This window comes from Salvelinus namaycush, chromosome 22 (genome assembly GCF_016432855.1).
Source record: "Salvelinus namaycush isolate Seneca chromosome 22, SaNama_1.0, whole genome shotgun sequence".
Taxonomy (NCBI): Eukaryota; Metazoa; Chordata; class Actinopteri; order Salmoniformes; family Salmonidae; genus Salvelinus; species Salvelinus namaycush.
In genome coordinates, this window is record NC_052328.1 from 8,034,883 (window position 1) to 8,058,363 (window position 23,481).

Below are 23,481 nucleotides of genomic sequence, written 5' to 3' on the forward strand. Positions count from 1 at the left end.
AGAATGACCGTGTTCCCAACAGAAGGGGGCAATCCTGTGACAAAATCCAGGGCCAGATGCGACCAAGGTCGCCGAGGAATAGGTAGGGGGTGAAGAAGCCCAGAGCTGGGCCGATTGGTACTTTTGTTCTGAGCACAAACAGGACATGCGGCAACAAACCTCCGGGTATCTTCTCCCATGGCAGGCCACCAAAATCGTCTGCGCAGTAGCGACATAGTCCGAGCAACGCCAGGGTGACAAGCTATCTTGCTGGCGTGGGACCACTGAAGAACAGCAGAACGGACCGACTCAGGCACGAACAACTGACCGGGTGGACCGTTACCAGGGCCGGGCTGCGTCCGAAGGGCCGCCATCACATCCTCCTCAATCCTCCATGTAACGGTTCCCACGACAACATTCTGGGGAAGAATCGTCTCAGTCTTGGCCCCACTCTCCTCCGTCTTAGAGAACATCCGGGACAGGGCGTCCGCCTTCCCGTTCTTCGACCCAGGTCGGAACGTCAGGGAAAAATTGAAGCGTCCAAAAAACAACGCCCACCTGGCCTGACGGGCGTTGAGACGTTTAGCCGATTGCACGTAAGCCAGATTCTTGTGGTCAGTCCAGACCACAAACGGTTGCTCCGCTCCCTCCAACCAGTGACGCCACTCCTCCAAGGCAAGCTTCACAGCGAGAAGCTCCCGGTTACCCACATCGTAGTTTCTTTCAGCTGGAGAAAGACGACAAGAGTAGAAAGCGCAGGGATGGAGTTTACCGTCAGTGGAGCTACGCTGGGACAGGATGGCGCCCACCCCCACATCAGACGCGTCCACTTCAACAACAAACTGACGGGAAGTGTCAGGTTGAGAGAGAATCGGGGCGTTGGTGAATCGGCTCTTCAAGTCCAGAAATGCTCGGTCTGCCTCAGGAGTCCAACAGAAATTTCTGGTGCAAGACGTCAGGGCAGTTAAAGGGGCGGCCACCCGGCTGTAATCACGGATAAACCTCCGATAGAAGTTCGCAAACCCCAGAAATCTCTGGAGCTGCAATCTCGTACCGGGCTGGACCCAATCCCGAACCGCCCGAACCTTCTCTTGGTCCATCTTGATCTCTCCCCTGGATATGATGTACCCGAGAAATGACGTCGTGTGGGCGTGAAAATCACACTTCTCAGCCTTCACGAACAGACGGTTCTCCAATAACCGCTGCAGGACCTGCTTGACATGCAGAACGTGGCTAGAAAGCTCCTTCGAGAAGATGAGGATATCATCCAGGTAAACGAACACAAAAATTCCAATCATATCTCTCAGAACGTCATTTACCATACTTTGGAACACAGCCGGAGCGTTGGTCAGTCCAAACGGCATCACTTGGTACTCAAAATGTCCCATCGGAGTATTGAACCCAGTCAACCACTCGTCCCCCTCTTTGATCCGAACCAAATGATACGCATTACGTAAATCAAGCTTCGTAAAAACCGTAGCACCCTGTAAGGAATCGAAAGCCGAGCTCATCAAGGGAAGGGGATACTTGTTCTTGACCGTAATATCATTCAACCCCCGATAATCAATACACGGTCGAAGAGAGCCATCCTTCTTGCTCACAAAAAAAAATCCTGCTCCCAGAGGTGATGACGAGGGCCGAATGAGACCTGCAGCTAGAGACTCCTTGATGTAGGTCTCCAAGGCCTCACGTTCAGGTCGAGAGATACTGTATAACCGTCCCTTGGGAAAGGCAGCTCCAGGAAACAGATTAATCGCACAGTCATAAGGTCGGTGGGGAGGAAGGGACAGAGCCTTCTGTTTACTGAATACTTCACCCAACTCGTGATATGTTTCTGGAACCAGAGACAAATCAGGAGGAGCAGAGTCACTGACCTGACTGGAAACAGCAGGAGAACAGGCAGTCCTAAGGCAGTTAGCATGACACTCAATGCTCCAACTAGTTACCTTACCCGTCACCCAATCAAACGAGGGATTGTGTTCCTTCAGCCAGGGGTAACCAAGAACCAGAGGAACATGGGGCGAGGACAGAATGAGGAAGGAGATCAACTCTGAATGATTCCCCGACACCAACATCTTAACCGGTTCAGTCCTCATAGTGATCCGTGCCAGACTACTCCCGTTCAGAGTGGTTGCTTCAATGGCTTCCGGCAATTGCTCCTTGGAAAGCCCCAGCTGTTCCACCAAGTCGGCATCAATAAAGCTGCCATCGGCACCTGAATCGATAAGAGCGTTCATCTCTAATCTCTGATCCTTATTCATAAGGGTCGCAGGAAAACGGGGTCTGACAGGATCCTTGAGAGATTGAAACTGGCTCGCTAAAATTCCTCCCAAAACTAGCGAGCCGGGCAGTTTAACGGGCGCTGTGGACAAGCGGAGATGTAATGTCCCGAGCTACCACAGTAGAAACAGCTGTTGGTCTTACGTCTACGTTGGCGCTCCTCCTTAGTTAGCCCGTGTCGCCCCACTTGCATTGGTTCAGAATCTGGTGGCAAGACCCCTCCACTAATACCGTGTGGGGAATAACGATCAATACTTTCTGGTTCACTTCCTGAACCGAATGGTAACCGAATGGCTGATTGATTGGATGGGCCCCACTGCTTCTCCCTCCTTCTCTCTCGGACTCTATTATCTACCCGAATAGATAAAGTGACCAAGCTGTCTAGGTCACTAGGCTCTGGATAAGATATCAGCTCGTCCTTAAGTTCCTCCGACAACCCCTTGTAAAAAACCGCTTGTAGTGACTCCTCATTCCAACCACTCTCCACCGCCAATGTCCTGAACTCGATCATAAAATCTGCCACACTGCGAGCTCCTTGGCGAAGAGAGAACAAACGTTTAGCTGCGTCCTTACCTCGGACTGGATGATCAAAAAGCTTTCTCATCTCTCCCGTGAACTCCTGATATGAAGCCGTGCAGGTTCCCTGTCGTTCCCAAATGGCTGAAGCCCATTCCAGAGCTCTTCCACGCAGCAGTTCAATAACAAAGGCTATCCTAGCCTTGTCCGTGGCGTAAGAATGGGGCTGCAGATCAAACACTAACCCACACTGCATAAGAAACGAACGGCATCTTCCCAAATCCCCTTCATATTTATCAGGCGAACCTGGTGGTTCAACCAGGAAGAGAACAGTGTGTTTTCCCTCACAGGGTTCTTACTAGTGAACACATGTGTCTATTAGAAGTTGTTTTAACATTCTCAGGAAGCGGGATTCGTGACAAATAAGCCTATATTATAATAGTGTAATATTGATGACGCCGCCTTCTGCGCTGCTCTCTTTCTGCCCATCTCTCCCGCTTCTGTCTCTCCGTCAAGTTTCTCTTCTTTATTAAATGGATACAAACTGTCAACATATAATAGACCATGAATAAACCATACGCTGGGTTACGTGAAAAGCACTGAAGAGCTGTTTGTGTGAAACGACTAACGGACTGTAGCATTTTATCCCAGCATGTGTTAATAGTCTCCACAGGAGAGGAAAGGTTTACTTCCATAAGGAGAAGTCGCTCAAAGCAAACCTCATGTCTTCATAGTGGGACTCCCTGTGCATCTCTCTATTTCTTCAGAGAGAATAGAGGAGACACTCAGCTGTGTGTTGTGTCGCTGTGTGCATGTGTGTAACGCTCTGATATGACTGTATAATAGGCAATATCAGGACCCAGCAGGAGGCCGGAAACAAAGCCTGGGGGTTGGTTAGAGATGGATCCCAGCCATGGTGACAGGTTTGTGATGGCCAGAGTGTGGCTTGGGGGTTGGATAGAGACGAGGATGGAGGCCAGAGTGAGGACTGTGGGTTGGTTAGAGATGGATCCCAGCCATGGTGACAGGTTTGTGATGGCCAGAGTGTGGCTTGGGGGTTGGATAGAGACGGATCTAGGGCCCGGCCCAGAAACAAACCCCTCTTTCCACTTGTATAGATCCGAGAGGATTGGATTGGTAGGCTAGTCAATATGACCGAAGTCCCAACATTGCTTATCAGAGGTGGTTACTACCATTTTGCTTATTACTTTCCAATATTTCCACAAGTCTTATATAATTGTATCATTGTTGTATAGTGTTATTGTAAAATAGGATATTGTTCAATGAGGACTAGTGTTTTATTTCCAGTTGATCATTTAAGTACACCTATAGTTATAGTAGCAAGTCAATGGCTTACACTCACTGGATAGTTTATTAGGTACACACATCTAGTACCGGGCCGGACTCCCCTTTGCCTCCAGAACAGCCAGAATTCTTCAGGGCATTCTAGAAGGTGTTCGGAAACGTTCCACAGGGATGCTGGTCTGACGCGTTGGGATCACGCAGTTTCTGCAGATTGGACGGCGGTACATTCATGCTGCACAGCCCGTTCTATCTCATCCCAAATATTCTGTACTCAATACTCAAGTAGAATGTGGGCCTGGAGATTTCATCATGGCTACACTTGAACCCTAGGTCATCACGTCGCCTGGCTGAGGAAATCAGCTGCAAAATGTAAAGATAGAAACCAAAATGTAAAATGTATTATTTTATTTTGCACTTACTGAGTGCTGGCTTTAATTGCTACCCAGAAATGATTTGATATTGAGATAAAAATGGCTACATTGGACCTTTAACACCACTGAAAGATCACATCCAATTTTAAGGACACTTTTTCTCCCTCCAGTCGTAGATTTGTGAAGATTCTCACTCATTTTCTCACCCATAATTTAATTTGATTCCCTTTCTAAATCTGTAGCCTCTCTGTCTTTCACTGACACCTACCTCTCTCACAAGAATAGGTTATTTTTTTTATTTTTTTTTATTTCACCTTTATTTAACCAGGTAGGCTAGTTGAGAACAAGTTCTCATTTACAACTGCGACCTGTCCAAGATAAAGCAAAGCAGTTCGACAACACAGAGTTACACATGAATAATACAGTAGAAAAAGTATATGTGCAGTATGTGCAAATGAGGTAGGATAAGGGGGGTAAAGGCAATAAATAGGCCATAGTGGCGAAATAATTACAATTAAACACTGGAATGGTAGATGTGCAGAAGATGAATGTGAAAGTAGAAATACTGGGGTGCAAAGGAGCAAGATAAATAAATAAATACAGTATGGGGATGAGGTAGATGGATGGGCTTTTCTGCAGATGTACAGGTGCAGTGATCTGTGAGCTGCTCTGACAGCTGGTGCTTAAAGCTAGTGAGGGAGATATGAGTCTCCAGCCTCAGTGATTGTTGCAGTTCATTCCAGTCATTGGCAGCAGAGAACTGGAAGGAAAGGCGGCCAAAGGAAGAATTGGCTTTGGGGGGCTTTACATAAGATAAGGCAGGGCTTTACATAGCAGAGACTTGTAGATAACCTGGAGCCAGTTGGTTTGGCGACGAGTATGAAGCGAGGGCCAGCCAACGAGAGCGTACAGGTCGCAGTGGTGGTGTCACGTTCCTGACCTGTTTTCTGTTATTTTTGTATGTGTTTAGTTGGTCAGGGCGTGAGTTGGGGTGGGCATTCTATGTTTTGTGTTTCTATGTTTAGGTCACTTGTAATGGTTCTCAATCAGGGACAGGTGTTTGACGTTTCCTCTGATTGAGAACCATATAAAGGTTGGCTGTTCACAATGTTTGTTTGTGGGTGATTGTCTTCCGTGTCTGTGTATGTTGCACCATACGGGAATGTTTCGGTTTGTTCGTTCGTTTGATGTAGTCTGTTCCTGTTCGTGAGTTCTTCGTGTATTTATGTAAGTTCCATGTTCAGGTCTGTCTACGTCGTTTTCTTATTTTGTAGTTTGTTGAAGTGTTTTCGGTTTTCGTCTGTACTTTAATAAACTTCATTATGTCCAAATATCACGCTGCACTTTGGTCCAATCCCTACTCCTCCTCTTCGTCTGAAGAGGAGGAGGACACCCGTTACAGGTGGGTAGTATATGGGGCTTTGGTGACAAAACGGATGCCACTGTGATAGACTGCATCCAATGTGTTGAGTAGAGTATTGGAGGCTATTTTGTAAATGGCATCGCCGAAGTCGAGGATCAGTAAGATGATCAGTTTTACGAGGGTATGTTTGGCAGCATGAGTGAAGGATGCTTTGTTGCGAAATAAGAAGCCAATTCTAAATTTAATTTTGGATTGGAGATGCTTAATGTGAGTCTGGAAGGAGAGTTTACAGTCTAACCAGATACCTAGGTATTTGTAGTTGTCCACATATTCTAAGTCAGAACCGTCCAGAGTAGGGATGCTGGACGGGCGGGCAGGTGCGGGCAGCGATCGGTTGAAGAGCATGCATTTAGTTTTACTTGCATTTAAGAGCAGTTGGAGGCCAATGAAGGATAGTTGTATGGCATTGAAGCTTGTCTGGAGGTTAGTTAGCACAGTGTCCAAAGAAGGGCCAGAGGTATACCGAATGGTGTCGTCTACGTAGAGGTGGATCAGAGAATCACCAGCAGCAAGAGGAACATAACTGATGTACACAGAGAAGAGAGTCGGCCCGAGAATTGAATCCTGTGGCACCCCCATAGAGACTGCCAGAGGTCCGGACAACAGGCCCTCCGATTTGACACACTGAACTCTATCAGAGAAGTAGTTGGTGAACCAGGCGAGGCAGTCATTTGAGAAACCAAGGCTGTTTAGTCTGCCGATAAGAATGTGGTGATTGACAGAGTCGAAAGCCTTGGCCAGGTCGATGAATACGACTGCACAGTAATGTCTCTTATCGATGGCGGTTATGATATCGTTTAGGACCGCGAGCGTGGTTGAGGTACATCCATGACCAGCTCGGAAACCAGATTGCATAGTGGAGAAGGTACGGTGGGTTTCGGAATGGTAGGTAACCTGTTTGTTAACTTGGCATTTGAAGATCTTAGAAAAGGCAGGGTAGGATAGATATAGGTCTGTAGCAGTTTTGTCTAGAGTGTCTCCCCCTTTGAAGAGGGGGATGACCGCAGCAGCTTTCCAATCTTTGGGAATCTCAGACGATACGAAAGAGAGCTTGAACAGGCTAGTAATAGGGGTTGCAACAATTTCGTCAGATAATTTTAGAAAGAGAGAGTCCAGATTATCTAGCCCGGCTGATTTGTAGGGGTCCAGATTTTGCAGCTCTTTCAGAACATCAGCTGTCTGGATTTCAGTGAAGGAGAAATGGGGAGGCTTCGGCGAGTTGCTGTGGGGGGTGGAGGGCTTTTGATCGGAGTAGGGGTAGCCAGGTGGAAAGCATGGCCAGCCGTAGAAAAATGCTTATTGAAATTCTCAATTATAGTGGATTTATCAGTGGTGACAGTGTTTCCTAGCCTCAGTGCAGTGGGCAGCTGGGAGGATGTGCTCTTATTCTCCATGGACTTTACAGTGTCCTAGAACTTTGTTGCTTGAAAGTGACAAATGTAACAAATAGAAAACTATTTGCAGAGATTCTTGGAGCCTAAATGGCCATAGTCTGTAATTCACTTCAGTTATTGTTGGAAAGAATGAAGATACTGGGAATACTTGTCATGTAATCTGATTTCAGAAAAACTTTTGTGCGTGTCATCTCTTCTCCCTCATCTGTGCCCTACTGACTATCTGCCTGCTGCATGCTTCACTTGTGTGAAGCTCTCATCTCGCTCTTGTCTCGTTTACAGTTGAGGTATTCCACAGCAGCCTGACTGCCATAATCTGCTCTCCTCGTCTCGCCTTGCCTCCTTTTATGCTCTAAATCCAGACCTCAAATACTACACTGTTTCTGTTGTTTCACTCCTCTCCCTCATCTCTGTGTTGACGGAGCAACACTCACTAGTCTCCAGTAATGCTACAGGGAACTTCGAACACAAACTCCAGTGGATTACGTACTGTCCAGGCGTTTTTAAATGGTGACGTTACGGCATGGTTTGACATATTAATTCCATGGCAAATTTCAACCGTCCTCTAGAGGCAACGCGAGTGCCTGTTACCATCTTGTAGGCTCAAGCAAGGGCGTTGTGGATGGGGGTGAGGACCGGCTTAAAGCGTGGGCCATAGCTCCAATCATCTCGGGTCCAATCCCGGTGCTAAGCACTCCTTTTGAAATGTTCGTTTATCTCTTTTAACCCTAACCCAAACCTTAAACAGCGACTGCCTCGAAAAATCAACGAATCCATTTGAAAATCAAATCAAATCAAATGTTATTGGTCCCATACACATATTTAGTAGATGTTATTGTGGGTGTAGCGAAAGGCTCGTGTTCCTAGCTCCAACAGTGCAGTAGTATCTAAAAATGATTCACAACAATACACACAAATCTAAAAGTAAAATAATGGAATTAAGAAATATATACATATTATATCGAGCAATATCGGAGTGGCATTGACTAAAATATAGTAGAATAGAATACAGTATATGCATATCAAATGAGTAAAGCAGTATGTAAACATTATTTAAACATTATTAAAGTGACTAGTGTTCCATTATTAAAGTGCCCAGTGATTCCAAGTCTATGTATATTGGGCAGCAGCCTCTAAGGTGCAGGGTTGCGTAACCGGGTGGAAGCCGGCTAGTGATGGCTGTTTAACAGTATGATGGCCTTAAGATAGAAGCTGTTTTTCAGTCTCTCAGTCACAGCTTTGATGTACCTGTACTGACCTTACCGTCTAGATGATAACGTGGTGAACAGGCTGTGGCTCGGGTGGTTGAAGTCCCTGATGATCTTTTTGACCTTCCTGTGACATCGGGTGCTGTAGGTGTCCTGCAGGTGTGGAATCATGTGGAATCGATATAAGTCAGAAACATTTATTCCAGTGTCAAAATTGACTACAAAGTGTAAATAGGACAATTTTGGTCATAAAGTCAGTCTCGTCTAAAATGTAGTTTGGAACCTGAGTGCGTCACAACAAGTAAATGGAGGTTGGGTTTGGATTTCAATCATTTTAACAATTCCTGCCTACCTTTTGCCAAACTCCAAGTGCAAATCGCCCGTCCACCCACAGCTTCCCTTCATTGAATGGGGCTCTGTTGTTTCATGGACCCAAACACGTTCAAAGGATCACAGCCGTTTGAGACTGGTAAGCCCTAATATGGATTGATCAAGCCGGCTCTAGTTCGACAACGCATGCTTCCAGCAGGATGCATAGCCGACTATGGTTTGCATGCCCTGCTGAAGGACCCTATCGTGCAGAATAGGTGGTTGGAGATCATTGGTCCTCAAGTCTGTACCAGTAACACTAGCTTACTTGAATAAAATAAAATAAAATAAAATTTTATTTGTCACATACACATGGTTAGCAGATGTTAATGCGAGTGTAGCGAAATGCTTGTGCTTCTAGTTCCGACAATGCAGTAATAACCAACAAGTAATCTAACCTAACAATTCCACAACTACTACCTTATACACACAAGTGTAAAGGGATAAAGAATATGTACATAAAGATATATGAATGAGTGATGGTACAGAACGGCATAGGCAAGATGCAGTAGATGGTATAGAGTACAGTATATACATATGAGATGAGTAATGTAGGGTATATAACATAAAGTGGCATAGTTTAAAGTGGCTAGTGATACATGTATTACATAAAGATGACAAGATGCAGTAGATGATATAGAGTACAGTATATACATATACATATGAGATGAGTAATGTAGGGTATGTAAACATTATATTTAAGTGGCATTGTTTAAAGTGGCTAGTGATACATTTTTACATAATTTCCATCAATTCCCATTATTAAAGTGGCTGGAGTTGAGTCAGTATGTTGGCAGCGGACACTAAATGTTAGTGGTGGCTGTTTAACAGTCTGATGGCCTTGAGATAGAAGCTGTTTTTCAGTCTCTCGGTCCCTGCTTTGATGCACCTGTACTGACCTCGCCTTCTGGATGATAGCGGGGTGAACAGGCAGTGGCTCGGGTGGTTGTTGTCCTTGATGATCTTTATGGCCTTCCTGTGACATCGGGTGGTGTAGGTGTCCTGGAGGGCAGGTAGTTTGCCCCCGGTGATGTGTTGTGCAGACCTCACTACCCTCTGGAGAGCCTTACGGTTGTGGGCGGAGCAGTTGCCGTACCAGGCGGTAATACAGCCCGACAGGATGCTCTCGATTGTGCATCTGTAGAAGTTTGTGAGTGCTTTTGGTGACAAGCCGAATTTCTTCGGCCTCCTGAGGTTGAAGAGGCGCTGCTGCACCTTCTTCACAACGCTGTCTGTGTGGGTGGACCAATTCAGTTTGTCCGTGATGTGTACACCGAGGAACTTAAAACTTTCCACCTTCTCCACTACTGTCCCGTCGATGTGGATAGGGGGGTGCTCCCTCTGCTGTTTCCTGAAGTCCACAATCATCTCCTTTGTTTTGTTGACGTTGAGTGTGAGGTTATTTTCCTGACACCACACTCTGAGGGCCCTCACCTCCTCCCTGTAGGCTGTCTCGTCGTTGTTGGTAATCAAGCCTACCACTGTAGTGTCGTCCGCAAACTTGATGATTGAGTTGGAGGCGTGCATGGCCACGCAGTCGTGGGTGAACAGGGAGTACAGGAGAGGGCTCAGAACGCACCCTTGTGGGGCCCCAGTGTTGAGGATCAGCGGGGTGGAGATGTTGTTACCTACCCTCACCACCTGGGGGCGGCCCGTCAGGAAGTCCAGGACCCAGTTGCACAGGGCGGGGTCGAGACCCAGGGTCTCGAGCTTGATGACGAGTTTGGAGGGTACTATGGTGTTAAATGACGTTAAATAACATTATTGCTGGTTGTATAGTTAGCTATCTTTGATAACGCGAGGCAGGATAGCTAACATTTTAGCTAATGTTAGCGTAACTACCTCAGTTCAACTTATTTAGGTCGTAGCTCATACAAGTTTGTGTATTGTCGAGATGCTGCTGGTTATGTAACACTATCATTTGATAATGCTAGAGAGGCAGGCATGCTAGCTAGCTAGCTACAGGCTAGCTAATGTTAGTTAGCCTACAAGTTGGATTTGCAAGCTAGTTCATTGCTTATACAAGTGTATTCTGTATTGTTTAGGGCAAAACTAAATAATGGATGCAGCTGTGTTGGTAACTAACTCATGTCTGAGTCTGACTAATACAGTGAACTAGGAGCAACAAACTGTAACGATATCACCGGCCTGAATCTAATCCATTCTGGAGTTACAGTCATAAAATTTGCTTGAAATTTGTATTAAAAAATACTCCGTTTGATAAACTAGTAGGTTAATTACCCAGCCAAGCAGATGCAAGTTGTAGAGTCATTTTGTTTGTGAAGTGCATTATCAAAAAGCTTTGTCCTTTCTTTACAACAAAATGAAATTTACCACTTGGCTGTCTATTGTATCACCTTGTCATGGGCCCTTCCAGTCAATACCACGACATAAGATGAGCATATACATTGTTTATGAGGATTTCCTGCTGCAGTTCGAGAGATGTATTTGTATTGTATTTGTATTAATTATGGAGGCAGCAGCAAAATGAAGGCAGTTATACAATTTTAAAATCATTACAATACACTCATTACAGAATTCACAACACACTACGTGTGTGCTCCTGATGTCGTTTGACCACACATAGACTACGACAGTGTCAGCTCCCGGCATCTGTGGTAGAACAGTCGGAAGCAGCCTTGTTACGTCCTGTACTCGTGCTCCTGGGTAGCACAGGGTTTTTGCCTTGGAGACCGAGATGTTTCTCACCATAGAGCTGCCTATGATAACAGCTGGTGATGTTAAATGGGCCAGTCTCTCAGACAGCCTCACGGTCTGATGAGGGTGGGAGCTCCGAGGATCAACCCGAGGTAGAAGCCACCAGAGAGGGAGACAGAACAGAGGACGAATACGCAGGAACCTCTGGAGTCCGGGGCGTCAAAGACGTTTCTGGTCTGTGTCAGGTCCGGGCTCAACATCTCCAAGCAGACCCTCGTTGCCAGAGGACGCTTTCTTTGACTTCCACGGCGAGTGACGTATCTCCATGGCTGGTTGGGTCGAGAACAGCGCCGTTCTCCAGGGAAGGGGTCGGGGTCTCCCCCTTCGTTCTCCACCTCCGTTCTCCAGTTTGCTGGCCGCACATGTAACATAGAGAAGACCAGCAAGGGGACCCTCAACATCACGCAGGCATGCCCTCACTGTGAGCTATAAATGGAGCAGGGAGGACACTTGAATCAGGTTGGTGACATTTGACCTGGTTAAAGGTCAGAACAGTTTCTAGTTCTGTCCCAATTCACTTTTATACCTTAGCCTGGTGCAATCAGCCTGATCGCTGCGTTTTCCATTCTTTTTCACTTCACGCCTTGATGTCTGGAGTGAAATAGAAAGGTGAATGCAGCAATCAGGTTGGTTCCACCATGTTAATCATAACCACCATTGATAATGTAATCAGTGCTCTGTGTGTGTGTGTGTGTGTGTGTGTGTGTGTGTGTGTGTGTTTGTGTGTGACCGACCAGTATGTTTGATGAGGGGCCAGACGCTGATCTACGCTGCCATGCCCATCCATGTGGCGCTGGCAAAGACCTCACCTCCAGCTTCACCTCTTGCCTGCTCACCAACGGTCGTCAATGGGGAGACCAGAATTAGGTAGGTTTAGTTTGACCTGTTCAAACTTCAACATAGTATATGTTTGTTTGTCCAATATCACTTATCCTGCCATTGGTAAGAGAACAGTGACTGTGTGTATGTGCTCACAGATGCATCTATGGAGCCAGCACTTGGAGACTTGCAAGAGGATGTGATGTAGTTCTGACCCGGCAGAGAGGCTTGATACTGACATCTCTGAATGGAGAGAGACCTGGCACTCAACACATCCACAATGTAGGACTGAAGGTGACTAGCAATAATACAGTACAGCAGAAATGTCCAGTATTTGCAACACCCTTTCATTCCGTGTGTAACTGATGTACTCTGCCTATTTCTACAGATGGAGAGAACTGTAGATGCTTTTGCCAGATGACAGCCTCGGTCGTTTGATGGGGAGTCTATAATTGAGTAGCTATTATCTGACCTGTTCAAACCTTATCATACTACCTGTTTGTGTGTCAGATATCACATATCCTAACTGCCATTGGTAATTGAACAGTGACTATGTGTGTATGTGTTCACAGAAACATGTATGGAGCCAGCACATGGAGACTTGCAAGATGCGATGAAGTCCAGACTGACAGACGGGCTTGATAATGTTGTCTCTGAATGGAGAGAGACCTGGCACTCTGCATTACAATTTTACTAGACATAACTTTGACTTGTATTGTCGTTTTTTTATTATTGAATTGAATGGTATCAGTCAATATGGGTAGGGAGGAACCCTGTGTATTATTCACCAGGATCAGGGAACTCCTGTTGAAGACAGACCACACAGGAAGGTATGACCACCCTGACATGTTTGCCAAGATAGCCCCATTACCACCAGGCAAAATGTTGATAGGCATAGTATCTGTATCGGCTGGGAATGACAATGAAAGTTAAGAGGTGCACATTGTTGTATTAGAAGAACACTGCTTCTATGGTAATTATGTAAATAGTTGGACACTGTTACTACAATTGAAAGTTATCAAAACACTTAGTTTGGAATATCTACATGAATTCAACAATTGCATGCTCATATTACTCTGTAGGCTACTGACCTATTCAAAGCTTCCTCCGGTATCACACAAAATACATCTGCCTGTAGTTATTGAATTCAACCTTTGTGAGGTTTGTTTGTTGTGATTGAGTGGTGGGAAATATCTGCGGGCAAGGTTCTGACAGCTGGGCGTGTCTTGGTGGTGACAATGGCACACCCAAGAAGCACCCACATAAAACCACACCCCCAAGCCAAGTCACGTATGGCGTCTGTCATGGCCGCCAGAATTTCTTGAGGAGCAAGCCAAAAAACAAGGCTAAGTCAGTGGGTGCAGTTCCCGTTTAACCCTAACCAATCAGAATTATTGCATACATTTAATCCAATGCCTACATTTATTCTGATTGAGAGAGCTGAACAAAGAGCTCGGAATTAATGCCTAAATTTAACATCAAGGTTAGTTTCAATTTCACTTTTGCGCAGTTTGGCTTACAGCTAACAGATGGCAAAACATAATTAAAAGGCCAGCACATTCAGTAATCTCTGTTGCCTACAGTTACGACAAATGTCTCCATTTGTCTTTGAGGTTACATTGCAAATGTCTCTCACACACACACTGACTCTCCACTCTGTTCTTTTGGGCCATCAGAAGTAGAAGGTCTCACAGCCTGTGTCCTTGTCTACCACCCTCCATCCCTTCGTCTCCCTTCCCACCTTCCCCACCTCCCCCCCTTCACTCTCCCTCGTTCCCCTCCTCCCTTACGAGAAAGCTGTGAAACATCACCTTCATCCATCATCGACACACGCACACCTCTCACACACCCACCGAAAATACGCACTCTCACACACACCTCACACACACTAAAAATGAATTCCAATTAACAGCAGTCTGCCTGGGAGGAGGGAGAGGGGGAAGAAAGGAGAACAGATAAAAGAGACAGAGTGTACATGTCCGAAAGAAGAGGACAAAGGTTAGGGAAGGAGAGGAGAGGAGAAATAAGGAGTGAGCGGAGAAGGTAGGATAGGATAAGATAAGAGAGAAAGAGATGACATGATGAAAAGTACAGAAAAAGAGGGAAAGGGGAGGATAGGAGAAAGACGAGAGCTGAGATGATGCATGCACAGACAACAATATATCACAGTCTCATGTCATTTATTGACGTCCTATAGTAAACGTCTATTTTTGACTAGTAAACTGACTTCATGTCCCAAGGTCCTGTATTGGGTCTTTTTATAAACTAGGGTACCCAGTGAGGATTTCCTACACTGGACAAGTTATTACAGCTGTTGATGAGTCATTGATAATAATATGGCAATTTTTTTTCATTTCGTTACATTAAGATATGTGACCGACCGCCTCGATTCAGTCTTATGTGTCCAAATTTGAAATTGTGTTTTTTACATTGGATAAAAGTTGAGGAAAACTCCAGCTGAGGAACAATGGGAAAGTAATTCTGATTTGAAAATGTGTAAACTTGTAACTCCACTTTTAGAAAATGGCCATCGAATGTTTTGGTACATCTACTGGAGAGCTCTTCTTTGTCTACACCCATTCAGCATCGTTCACACCCTTTAAAGCCTTTGCCCCACTGATCTCTTTAAGGATTCATATCTGAGGCCATGTGGTAAACGCACGCTATGTCAAATAAAATCTACGTTTATTTGTCACATGCACAGTATACAGAAGGTGTAAATGGTACAGTGAAGTGGTTACTTGCATAGGAGCAATATCAAAAACAGAAAGTGTCCAGATAAAAATATTTTATTAATATTTTAGCATTATTAGATGATGCTTACCCGACACACTTTTCTAAATTGATGGGTCATGTGAAGGAAATTATATAACCACCCCCCAAGCACATCTAACGAAGTGGATGGGTCACTATTGTCTAGACATGTACACATGTTCATGAAATACAATAGATGACCGTAATCACCCCCAGACACACCTGGCTAACGTGATGGGTCATGTAATCATCTGGCCGAGATGGAGTCTTTTTTGTTTAGACAGGTAGCTAGCTAGGTAGCTAACTAGCTAAATAATGAACCGGCATAATCGCAACTCATACTACTACCAATACAAACATTGTCTTAACTGTAGTGTGAATCTGCAGGTTGCTAACGCTAACAAACTGAGGTCAATGTAAGCTAGCTAACATTAGGCTATAACTAGCAATGCAAATTGGTTTCTGATTCGAATAATATTACTCCACAGATCATACACGTAACATTAGCTAGCAAGCCAGCAAGCTAACGTTTGCTAGCAAACTAACTGTACGCTTTATCTCGCAATAAAAACAACTTCCTGGGCCTCCCGGGTGGCACAGCGGACTAAGGCAACGCATTGCAGTGCTAGGGGCGTCACTACATATCCGGGTTCGTTCCAGGGCTGTGTCACAACCGGCCGTTATCGGGAGTCCCATAGGGCGATGCACAATTAGCCCAGCGTCGTCTGGGTTAGGGGAGGGTTTGGCCGGCGGGGCTTTACTTGGCTCATCGCGCTCTAGAGACCCCTTGTGGCGGGCCGGTGACTGCAGGCTGACCTCGGTCGTCAGTTGAACGGTGTTTCCTCTGACACATTGGTGCGGCTGGCTTCCGGGTTAAGCAGGTGGGTGTTAAGAAGCGTCGTTTGGCGGGTCATGTTTCGAAGGATGCATGACTCGACCTTCACCTTCCGAGCCCGTTGGGGAGTTGCAGCGATGAGACATCATCGAAATTGGGGAGGAAAAAGGGGGTAAAATACAATAATACTAATAATAATGAAATAAACAACTTTCTGACAAAGTTAGAAAATGTAGCTAGACTCTTACCCTTATACATTGATTAATGCTTCACGGCAGACTGGAACCACTTCCGTTTTGTTTAAAGATACATCTTGTTTGGCCAGCATTTTGTTGACACACTCTGGTTCACACTGACTGTAGCGGTGCAGAAAGTAGCCCGTCACTTTTTCCAACTGATCTGTCGATAGCGCCTGCTAAATTCCAGGCATCAATGTTTTTGATAAAAGTAGCAAAACCTTTGTAGTACTCAATGGCTAATGTTATATCTTTCATAAATGGCGCAGTAGTAATGACTGTCAACACATACTGAACAGCTCACGTTATAGACAGAAGCATGCTACATGGCAGACCATTCCATACTCATCTCCCGGGCATGTTCAGCTCATCCATTATCTCAGCCAATCATGGCTAGTGGGAAGGTTCCTGGCTTTTTCCGTGGCTAAACCAACTAAGCCCGTAATTTAACAATTCTATTCGTATTTATGGATAGAATACAAGTTTGTTATTAAGGCACATGAAAGTTCACATGTTCCAGATGGCATTTCTGCCCCAAAAAAACACATTTTGATAAAAAAAATGTATGTTAAAATGCTGATGTGCGACATACGACTGTTTCCTGAAACGAGTCACATATAAGGGGGATCATAGCTATATTCAATCAAATTCAAGAGTTGATTACTTTTCTGTCCTTGCATTTACGGCAGTGTAAGTTGTCATTATACTATATATTAAGCATTAATCAATTCAATTAGACCTTTAACTTGATCCCTGTAAGAATCCTGGATTTAGCTGTCGGACATTTTTTTTGTGTAAAGATCTCAGAAATGCAGTGTAACTAAGTAACATTTCATGTCTCCTTTAAGTTACGGGGGAAAACATTTTTGTTTTCATGGGCACACAAATCCCAAATAATGTATGCATTGCAAAATCGAATGCTTCTAACCTTACTTCGATAATTAATACCTAAATCGATACTGTAATTCATGTGGTTCTTCAATAATTATGCATAATACTTGTTGGATGCACATTTGGTGTCCAGATGATTAGTTATGCTGTGATATTTTCACACGTCATCATCTGATCCAAAATGATTTTTCTGAGTGACAGTCAAGAGACAAACAGCCCAAGTGCTGGAAAAAAAGGTTTCCGCAAGGAATGTCCAGAATATTTTGGTGTCTCATTCGTTACGCCGATGAAGACAGTTGTGCCTGGATCCACGTTGGATCTAATACCCTAGCAACTTGATGTTGATAATCTGTTGTCTGCTTTATTTCCAGCAGGGTCTTGTTAGATTTAACAGAGAACGCATCAAGGTAATGAGTTCATGTTTTTGTAGTGGGCAGTAATATTTGACATGTGTATATACAGTATTAATGATATTATAAAATCCTCACATATGACTCGTAATAAGACTAAGCAGTTAGCCTAATAAAATCTGTATCTGACTTCATAAAGATAATTCAAATATACACTCAAGCATTAGGCAATAAGTTGACGTAGACTAGCAGTAATTGGTCTGAGAATTGTCTATATCAAAGGCACATATTGAATTAACATTGTACAATGAATGGATTAAAATACAAGGCATAAAGCTGAAGTTACAAGGCATTAACAAGCATTACAAAACATTGTTCCAAGCATACAGATCCTGAGGTTAACTTAACTTAAAGCATGAACAAAGATGTTCTTACTAGGCCAGAGGCCTAGAAGCCTAGGAAATCAGAACTGATCATGCAACCTTCCTCCATGGACTGGATACATGATAAGAGAGAGAACAAAGGCATTTCATTCCACTTATAACATCTGAGGGTGTAACCTTTCAACCCAAGACCAACCACCAATCAAGCGATACCGAGTTCACAGTGTAACCAGACCGCCAAGGCCCAGTCTCAACAGGGTGTCACAGCATTGAAATGCATATGTGGGGGGTGAGACCAATGTAAATGAGAGGACCATATAATCTTTCTGAGAGTCATCTAGAGTTCACCCTGTACAGATACAAGTTACCACAGTGATAATACATCCACATACCGTAGATAGCATCAGAATGATCCTCATAGAACAAGTTTCAGATAGATACCAAACACTGATACTATGGGACTATTCTATCACATCCAACAGTCAGTAGAAACATTTTTGCCCCTCGGAAGGGGGAAAGGCTGACTTGTCCTTTGGCATTGTTCTCTGTCTTCCAACCCCAGGTGTCAGAGAGCACATAAATTAGGGCCAAGCCTACATTTTTATGTTTCTGTGCCTCGGATTGGACACCGAGTCTACTGTGTGCAATTGTGTAGGATAGACTAGTCTGTTTTGAAGTGTCTGTCCTTTATCTGGGAGATATAAGAAAGATCAGGAAACTTCATATAAAAAAAATGGACACATATTTAACCCCCTTTTTTAGGCACTAAACTACTTTCATTCATTTTTTCAACTGGTACCGGGCTACCTTCAGGTGAGTCTTCTGAGGCTTGTCGGCTTCCTAGAGCAAATTGTATTAGTGTGTAGCCCAAACTGTTTGGACGCTACAGACAGAAGTTGGCAGATCAGTGATACTGACTTCAGACAGTTCCACCCCCCTTTTGGGGGTCTCAGTTGTTTGCAGGAAATATTTCAATATAACAGACACGAGTGAGTACACAATCGTTTATTTAAAAAATATACACTGCTCAAAAAAATAAAGGGAACACTTAAACAACACAATGTAACTCCAAGTCAATCACACTTCTGTGAAATCAAACTGTCCACTTAGGAAGCAACACTGATTGACAATAAATTTCACATGCTGTTGTGCAAATGGAATAGACAAAATGTGGAAATTATAGGCAATTAGTAAGACACCCCCAAAAAAGGAATGGTTCTGCAGGTGGTGACCACACACCACTTCTCAGTTCCTATGCTTCCTGGCTGATGTTTTGGTCACTTTTGAATGCTGGCGGTGCTTTCACTCTAGTGGTAGCATGAGACGGAGTCTACAACCCACACAAGTGGCTCAGGTAGTGCAGTTCATCCAGGATGGCACATCAATGCGAGCTGTGGCAAGAAGGTTTGCTGTGTCTGTCAGCGTAGTGTCCAGAGCATGGAGGTGCTACCAGGAGACAGGCCAGTACATCAGGAGATGTGGAGGAGGCCGTAGGAGGGCAACAACCCAGCAGCAGGACCGCTACCTCCGCCTTTGTGCAAGGAGGTGCACTGCCAGAGCCCTGCAAAATGACCTCCAGCAGGCCACAAATGTGCATGTGTCAGCATATGGTCTCACAAGGGGTCTGAGGATCTCATCTCATCCCAAGCTATGTCTTCCAATGGCGCGACTGCTGTCGGCATCCAAAGATTAAATAAACGCTTGGAATAAACGCTTGGAGGTAAGGATGATAGTAGTGGTGTAGTCTACAGCAATACGGAAATCACTTATTATTGATATCTACATAGCGCATTGATGTGAATCACACTGCTGCTCTCTCATTTAGCAATTTGCGCCTTGGTTGTTGTGGATGGCTGTTCACAAATCTAAATGTGTATTTGAATCCAATAATGGTTGAATTCAAGAAGTTTCAGCTGCCTACCAATCATTGTTTTTGTAACCAGTGGACAGCCAGTGAATAATACGCTCTTGTAACAGCTGCATAGTGCGGATCCAAGCCTATGGAATAAAAGTGGGGCTTTTATTGCTCAATCTAATTGATACTGATTTTTAAAAATCCATAGGCCTAATGGAAACATGCTCAAACTTGCACACGTTTGATAGACTTAAAGGGACAATCTTTAGTTGCTACATCTATTTTTGGACTTACAAATAATATATACAGTACCAGTCAAAGGTTTGGACACACCTACTCATTCAAGGGGTTTTCTTTATTTTCACTATTTTCTACATTGTAGAATAATAGTGAAGACATCAAAACTATGAAATAACACGAGGAATCATTTAGTAAACAAAAAAGTGTTAAACACATCAAAATATATTCTAGATTCTTCAAAGTAACCACCCTTGATGACAGCGTTTCACAGTCTTGGCAAAGCGTGCTATTCCATGAGCGCCGCATTTATTTTTCAACTCGAGTCAATGAGCCTAATCAGTCCTCCATGACAACAAAATCACAAACAACAGAGTAGGGCTGGCTAATAAGTCCTTTCGTTTTGGGGTCATGCTCAGGTAAAACAATTTGACTAATCTATACTTCCATATTTCCAAGTCCTATTCTTGAAGATCAAGGGGTATAACATTTATTGGAATGACTGGAATTCTGATATACTGTACTTTGGTTTTTAATGTTATCGTATTATTATATGTAGCAGAGAGTGATGGGTTAGAAGAAGCCTACATAACCAACCCATACATAACATGTAACATCCATATATGCCTAGCTATGTAAACTTTAACATTGATTTACCCTGCAATAGATGTCGTTCAATTGGTAACATACATTGTTGTCTTCTTTTAATGCCTCTTAATGGGAAAGTAATCTAAAAGTAACTGAATGTAATCAGATAATGTTACTGAGTTTGGGTAATCCAAAAGTTACGTTACTGATTTTCAATTTTGGACAGGTAACTTGTAACTGTAAGGGATTACTTTTAGAAAGTAATCCCATCACCCTGTTGGTGATGGATAAACTTTACATCAATGGGCAACTGTATCGGGACTCTAGAGAAACTACCTTGCTATTTTAATCCAATGTTCAAATCTGAGTTTGTGTGTTGTGGTGTATCATGACAACTTCAACTATAATGAATACATACTCTATTGATCTCCACTTGACAAGGAAAGGGCTGCATATAGCTCAGGTTAATGTATGTAGCCTTCATAACAAAATACATTAGGTTTTTAACTAGGTCAACAGAAATAATATTCATATTTTTGCTTTGACCCAGACACATTTGGATGCATCTGTAAATGATGGACAAATGAACATTCAAGGATATAGTCTACTGAGAAGGGACAGGAATCATAGATATAGTCTACTGAGAAGGGACAGGAATCATAGATATAGTCTACTGAGAAGGGACAGGAATCATAGATATAGTCTACTGAGAAGGGACAGGAATCATAGATATAGTCTACTGAGAAGGGACAGGAATCATAGATATAGTCTACTGAGAAGGGACAGGAATCATAGATATAGTCTACTGAGAAGGGACAGGAATCATAGATATAGTCTACTGAGAAGGGACAGGAATCATAGATATAGTCTACTGAGAAGGGACAGGAATCATAGATATAGTCTACTGAGAAGGGACAGGAATCATAGATATAGTCTACTGAGAAGGGACAGGAATCATGGATATAGTCTACTGAGAAGCGACAGGAATAGGAATGGTGGGGGTGTAGCACTGTACATTTAGAATCATATACCTTTTAAGAGGAGGGATGACCTTAATGTATGTCAAATAGAGGCACTATGGGCTCAGGTACATCTGCCTCACCAGGCAGCCATATTGGTAGAATGTGTGTATAGACCTCCTAGCTCTAAGGTGTCCTATCTGGATGACTTTTGCACTGGGTTTGACCAGGCCACAGATAGTAACAGAGATGTATTTATCTTGGGTAATTTTAATATAAATTGTAAGGATCGCGATAATTCAAATAGAACTCAATTAATGAGATATGCCGAGAGCTGTGGTTTGAAACAAATGGTTAATGATACTACTAGATCTTCAATTAAGTTGGGTCATCGTTCAGACACATGCATTGATCTGATTTTCTGTAATATACCATTGTAATGCTTAAAAGCCAGATCAATGCCAGTGGGCTGGACAGTCCATAATATTGTGACCATAACCATGAACACCAAGGTTCCAAAGAAACCCCCAGGGATTGTGGTCAAGAGAAATTGTAAAACATTTAATCATGAGCTATTTCTAAATGATTTGGCTGCTGTACCCTGGGAGCTGATTTATCTAGAGGATGATTTAAATCATGCTACAGAATGTTTTATTGATTTGCTCACTGAGGTAATGGGACCATCATGCACCAGTAAGAAAGAGTACAGTTGGGGCGCGTCCATCTCCATGGATTGATGTTGAACTGGGTGAGGCATTTTCTTTAAAAAATATGGCAAAGTCTTAGCAGCCAAATCGAAACTAGAAATTGATTAACAGAATTATAGAACACGACGTAATTATGCCGTTAAATTAAATCGAAAGGAAAAAATTTGATTTTACAAAAATGCTTTTTTAAAAGGTATGGGATACAGTTAAGGGCTTACTTGGTTCATATATTTCATCATGCCCGTCTAGTGTGGATGTTGACGGGAGAACAATAACAAAACCAGCTGATTTTGCCAATCATTTTGCAGATTTCTTTACAAAGAACATTTATTTACTGAGCAATAATGTAAACGCCCATTCTTCCAAACAAGCTATTGTCCAATGGAATGATGATCATATTATGAGCAAAAAACGACTTTCTCTTTTAGTCTACAAATGTTGTCAGTATATGAGCTATTAAACCTATTGAAGTTATTACTCGATGGTAAATCTACAGGTTATGATTTTATGGAAAAGATTTTACTTCGCTGTGCTGCTCCCCAGATTGCAGCTTCACTGAAATACATATTTAATTTGTCACTGGAAAAGGGGACATTTGCAAATGTATGGAAGCATGCTAAACTGTGTCCAATCCAGAAAGACAGCAAAGAACCCATTACTCCTGCCAATAGTCAACCAATTAGTCTACTCCCTTCACTCAGTAAGATATTGGAAGGTATTGTGAGTAGACAAGTATGGGAGTACATGGAAAAGAATGATCTGATTACAGCCAATCAGCATGCTTATCACAAAAAACATGCCACTACTACTGCATTGGTTGACATAATTGACCAGTGGCTCAATGCTATGGATAATGGCAGGTTTGTGGGTGTACTATTTTTAGATTTTAGTGCATTTGATTTAGTGGATCATGAAAAAAAAAGGCACAATTATTGCATTATGGGTTTAAGGAGGCAGCATTGAATTGGGTACAGTCATATATAACTTACAGGAAACAGTCCACCTATATCAATGGGTCGTTTTCTTCCCCTCGTGCTTTAAACTGCGGAATATCACAGGGAGCTGCCTTGGGCCACTTCTTTACTTAATATATACCAACAATCTTCCTTGTGCCTTATCTGAAACTCAAGCTACTATATTTGTAGATGATACCTCAATTTATACAGCAAGACAATCGGTTTCACAGGTACATCAAGCTCTACAAGTAGATCTGGGAAATATCAGGGAGCGGGTTTTCCTGGAACAAACTTGTTTTGAACCAAGAAAACCAAGGTTATGTTGGTCTGTTCCACCAGGAAAAGGCC

General features: G+C 43.5%; 1 protein-coding gene across 1 annotated transcript in view; it reads left to right on the top strand.

Moving 5' to 3' along the window:
• The window catches only part of kcnip2 (Kv channel interacting protein 2), a 191,881-nt gene that overhangs the window by 87,739 nt on the left and 80,661 nt on the right, over positions 1-23,481 (top strand). The window contains exon 3 of the mRNA XM_038960845.1: positions 2,432-2,436. Within this exon, the coding sequence (XP_038816773.1) occupies positions 2,432-2,436 (5 nt within the window). The remainder of the gene's footprint in view (positions 1-2,431; positions 2,437-23,481) is intronic.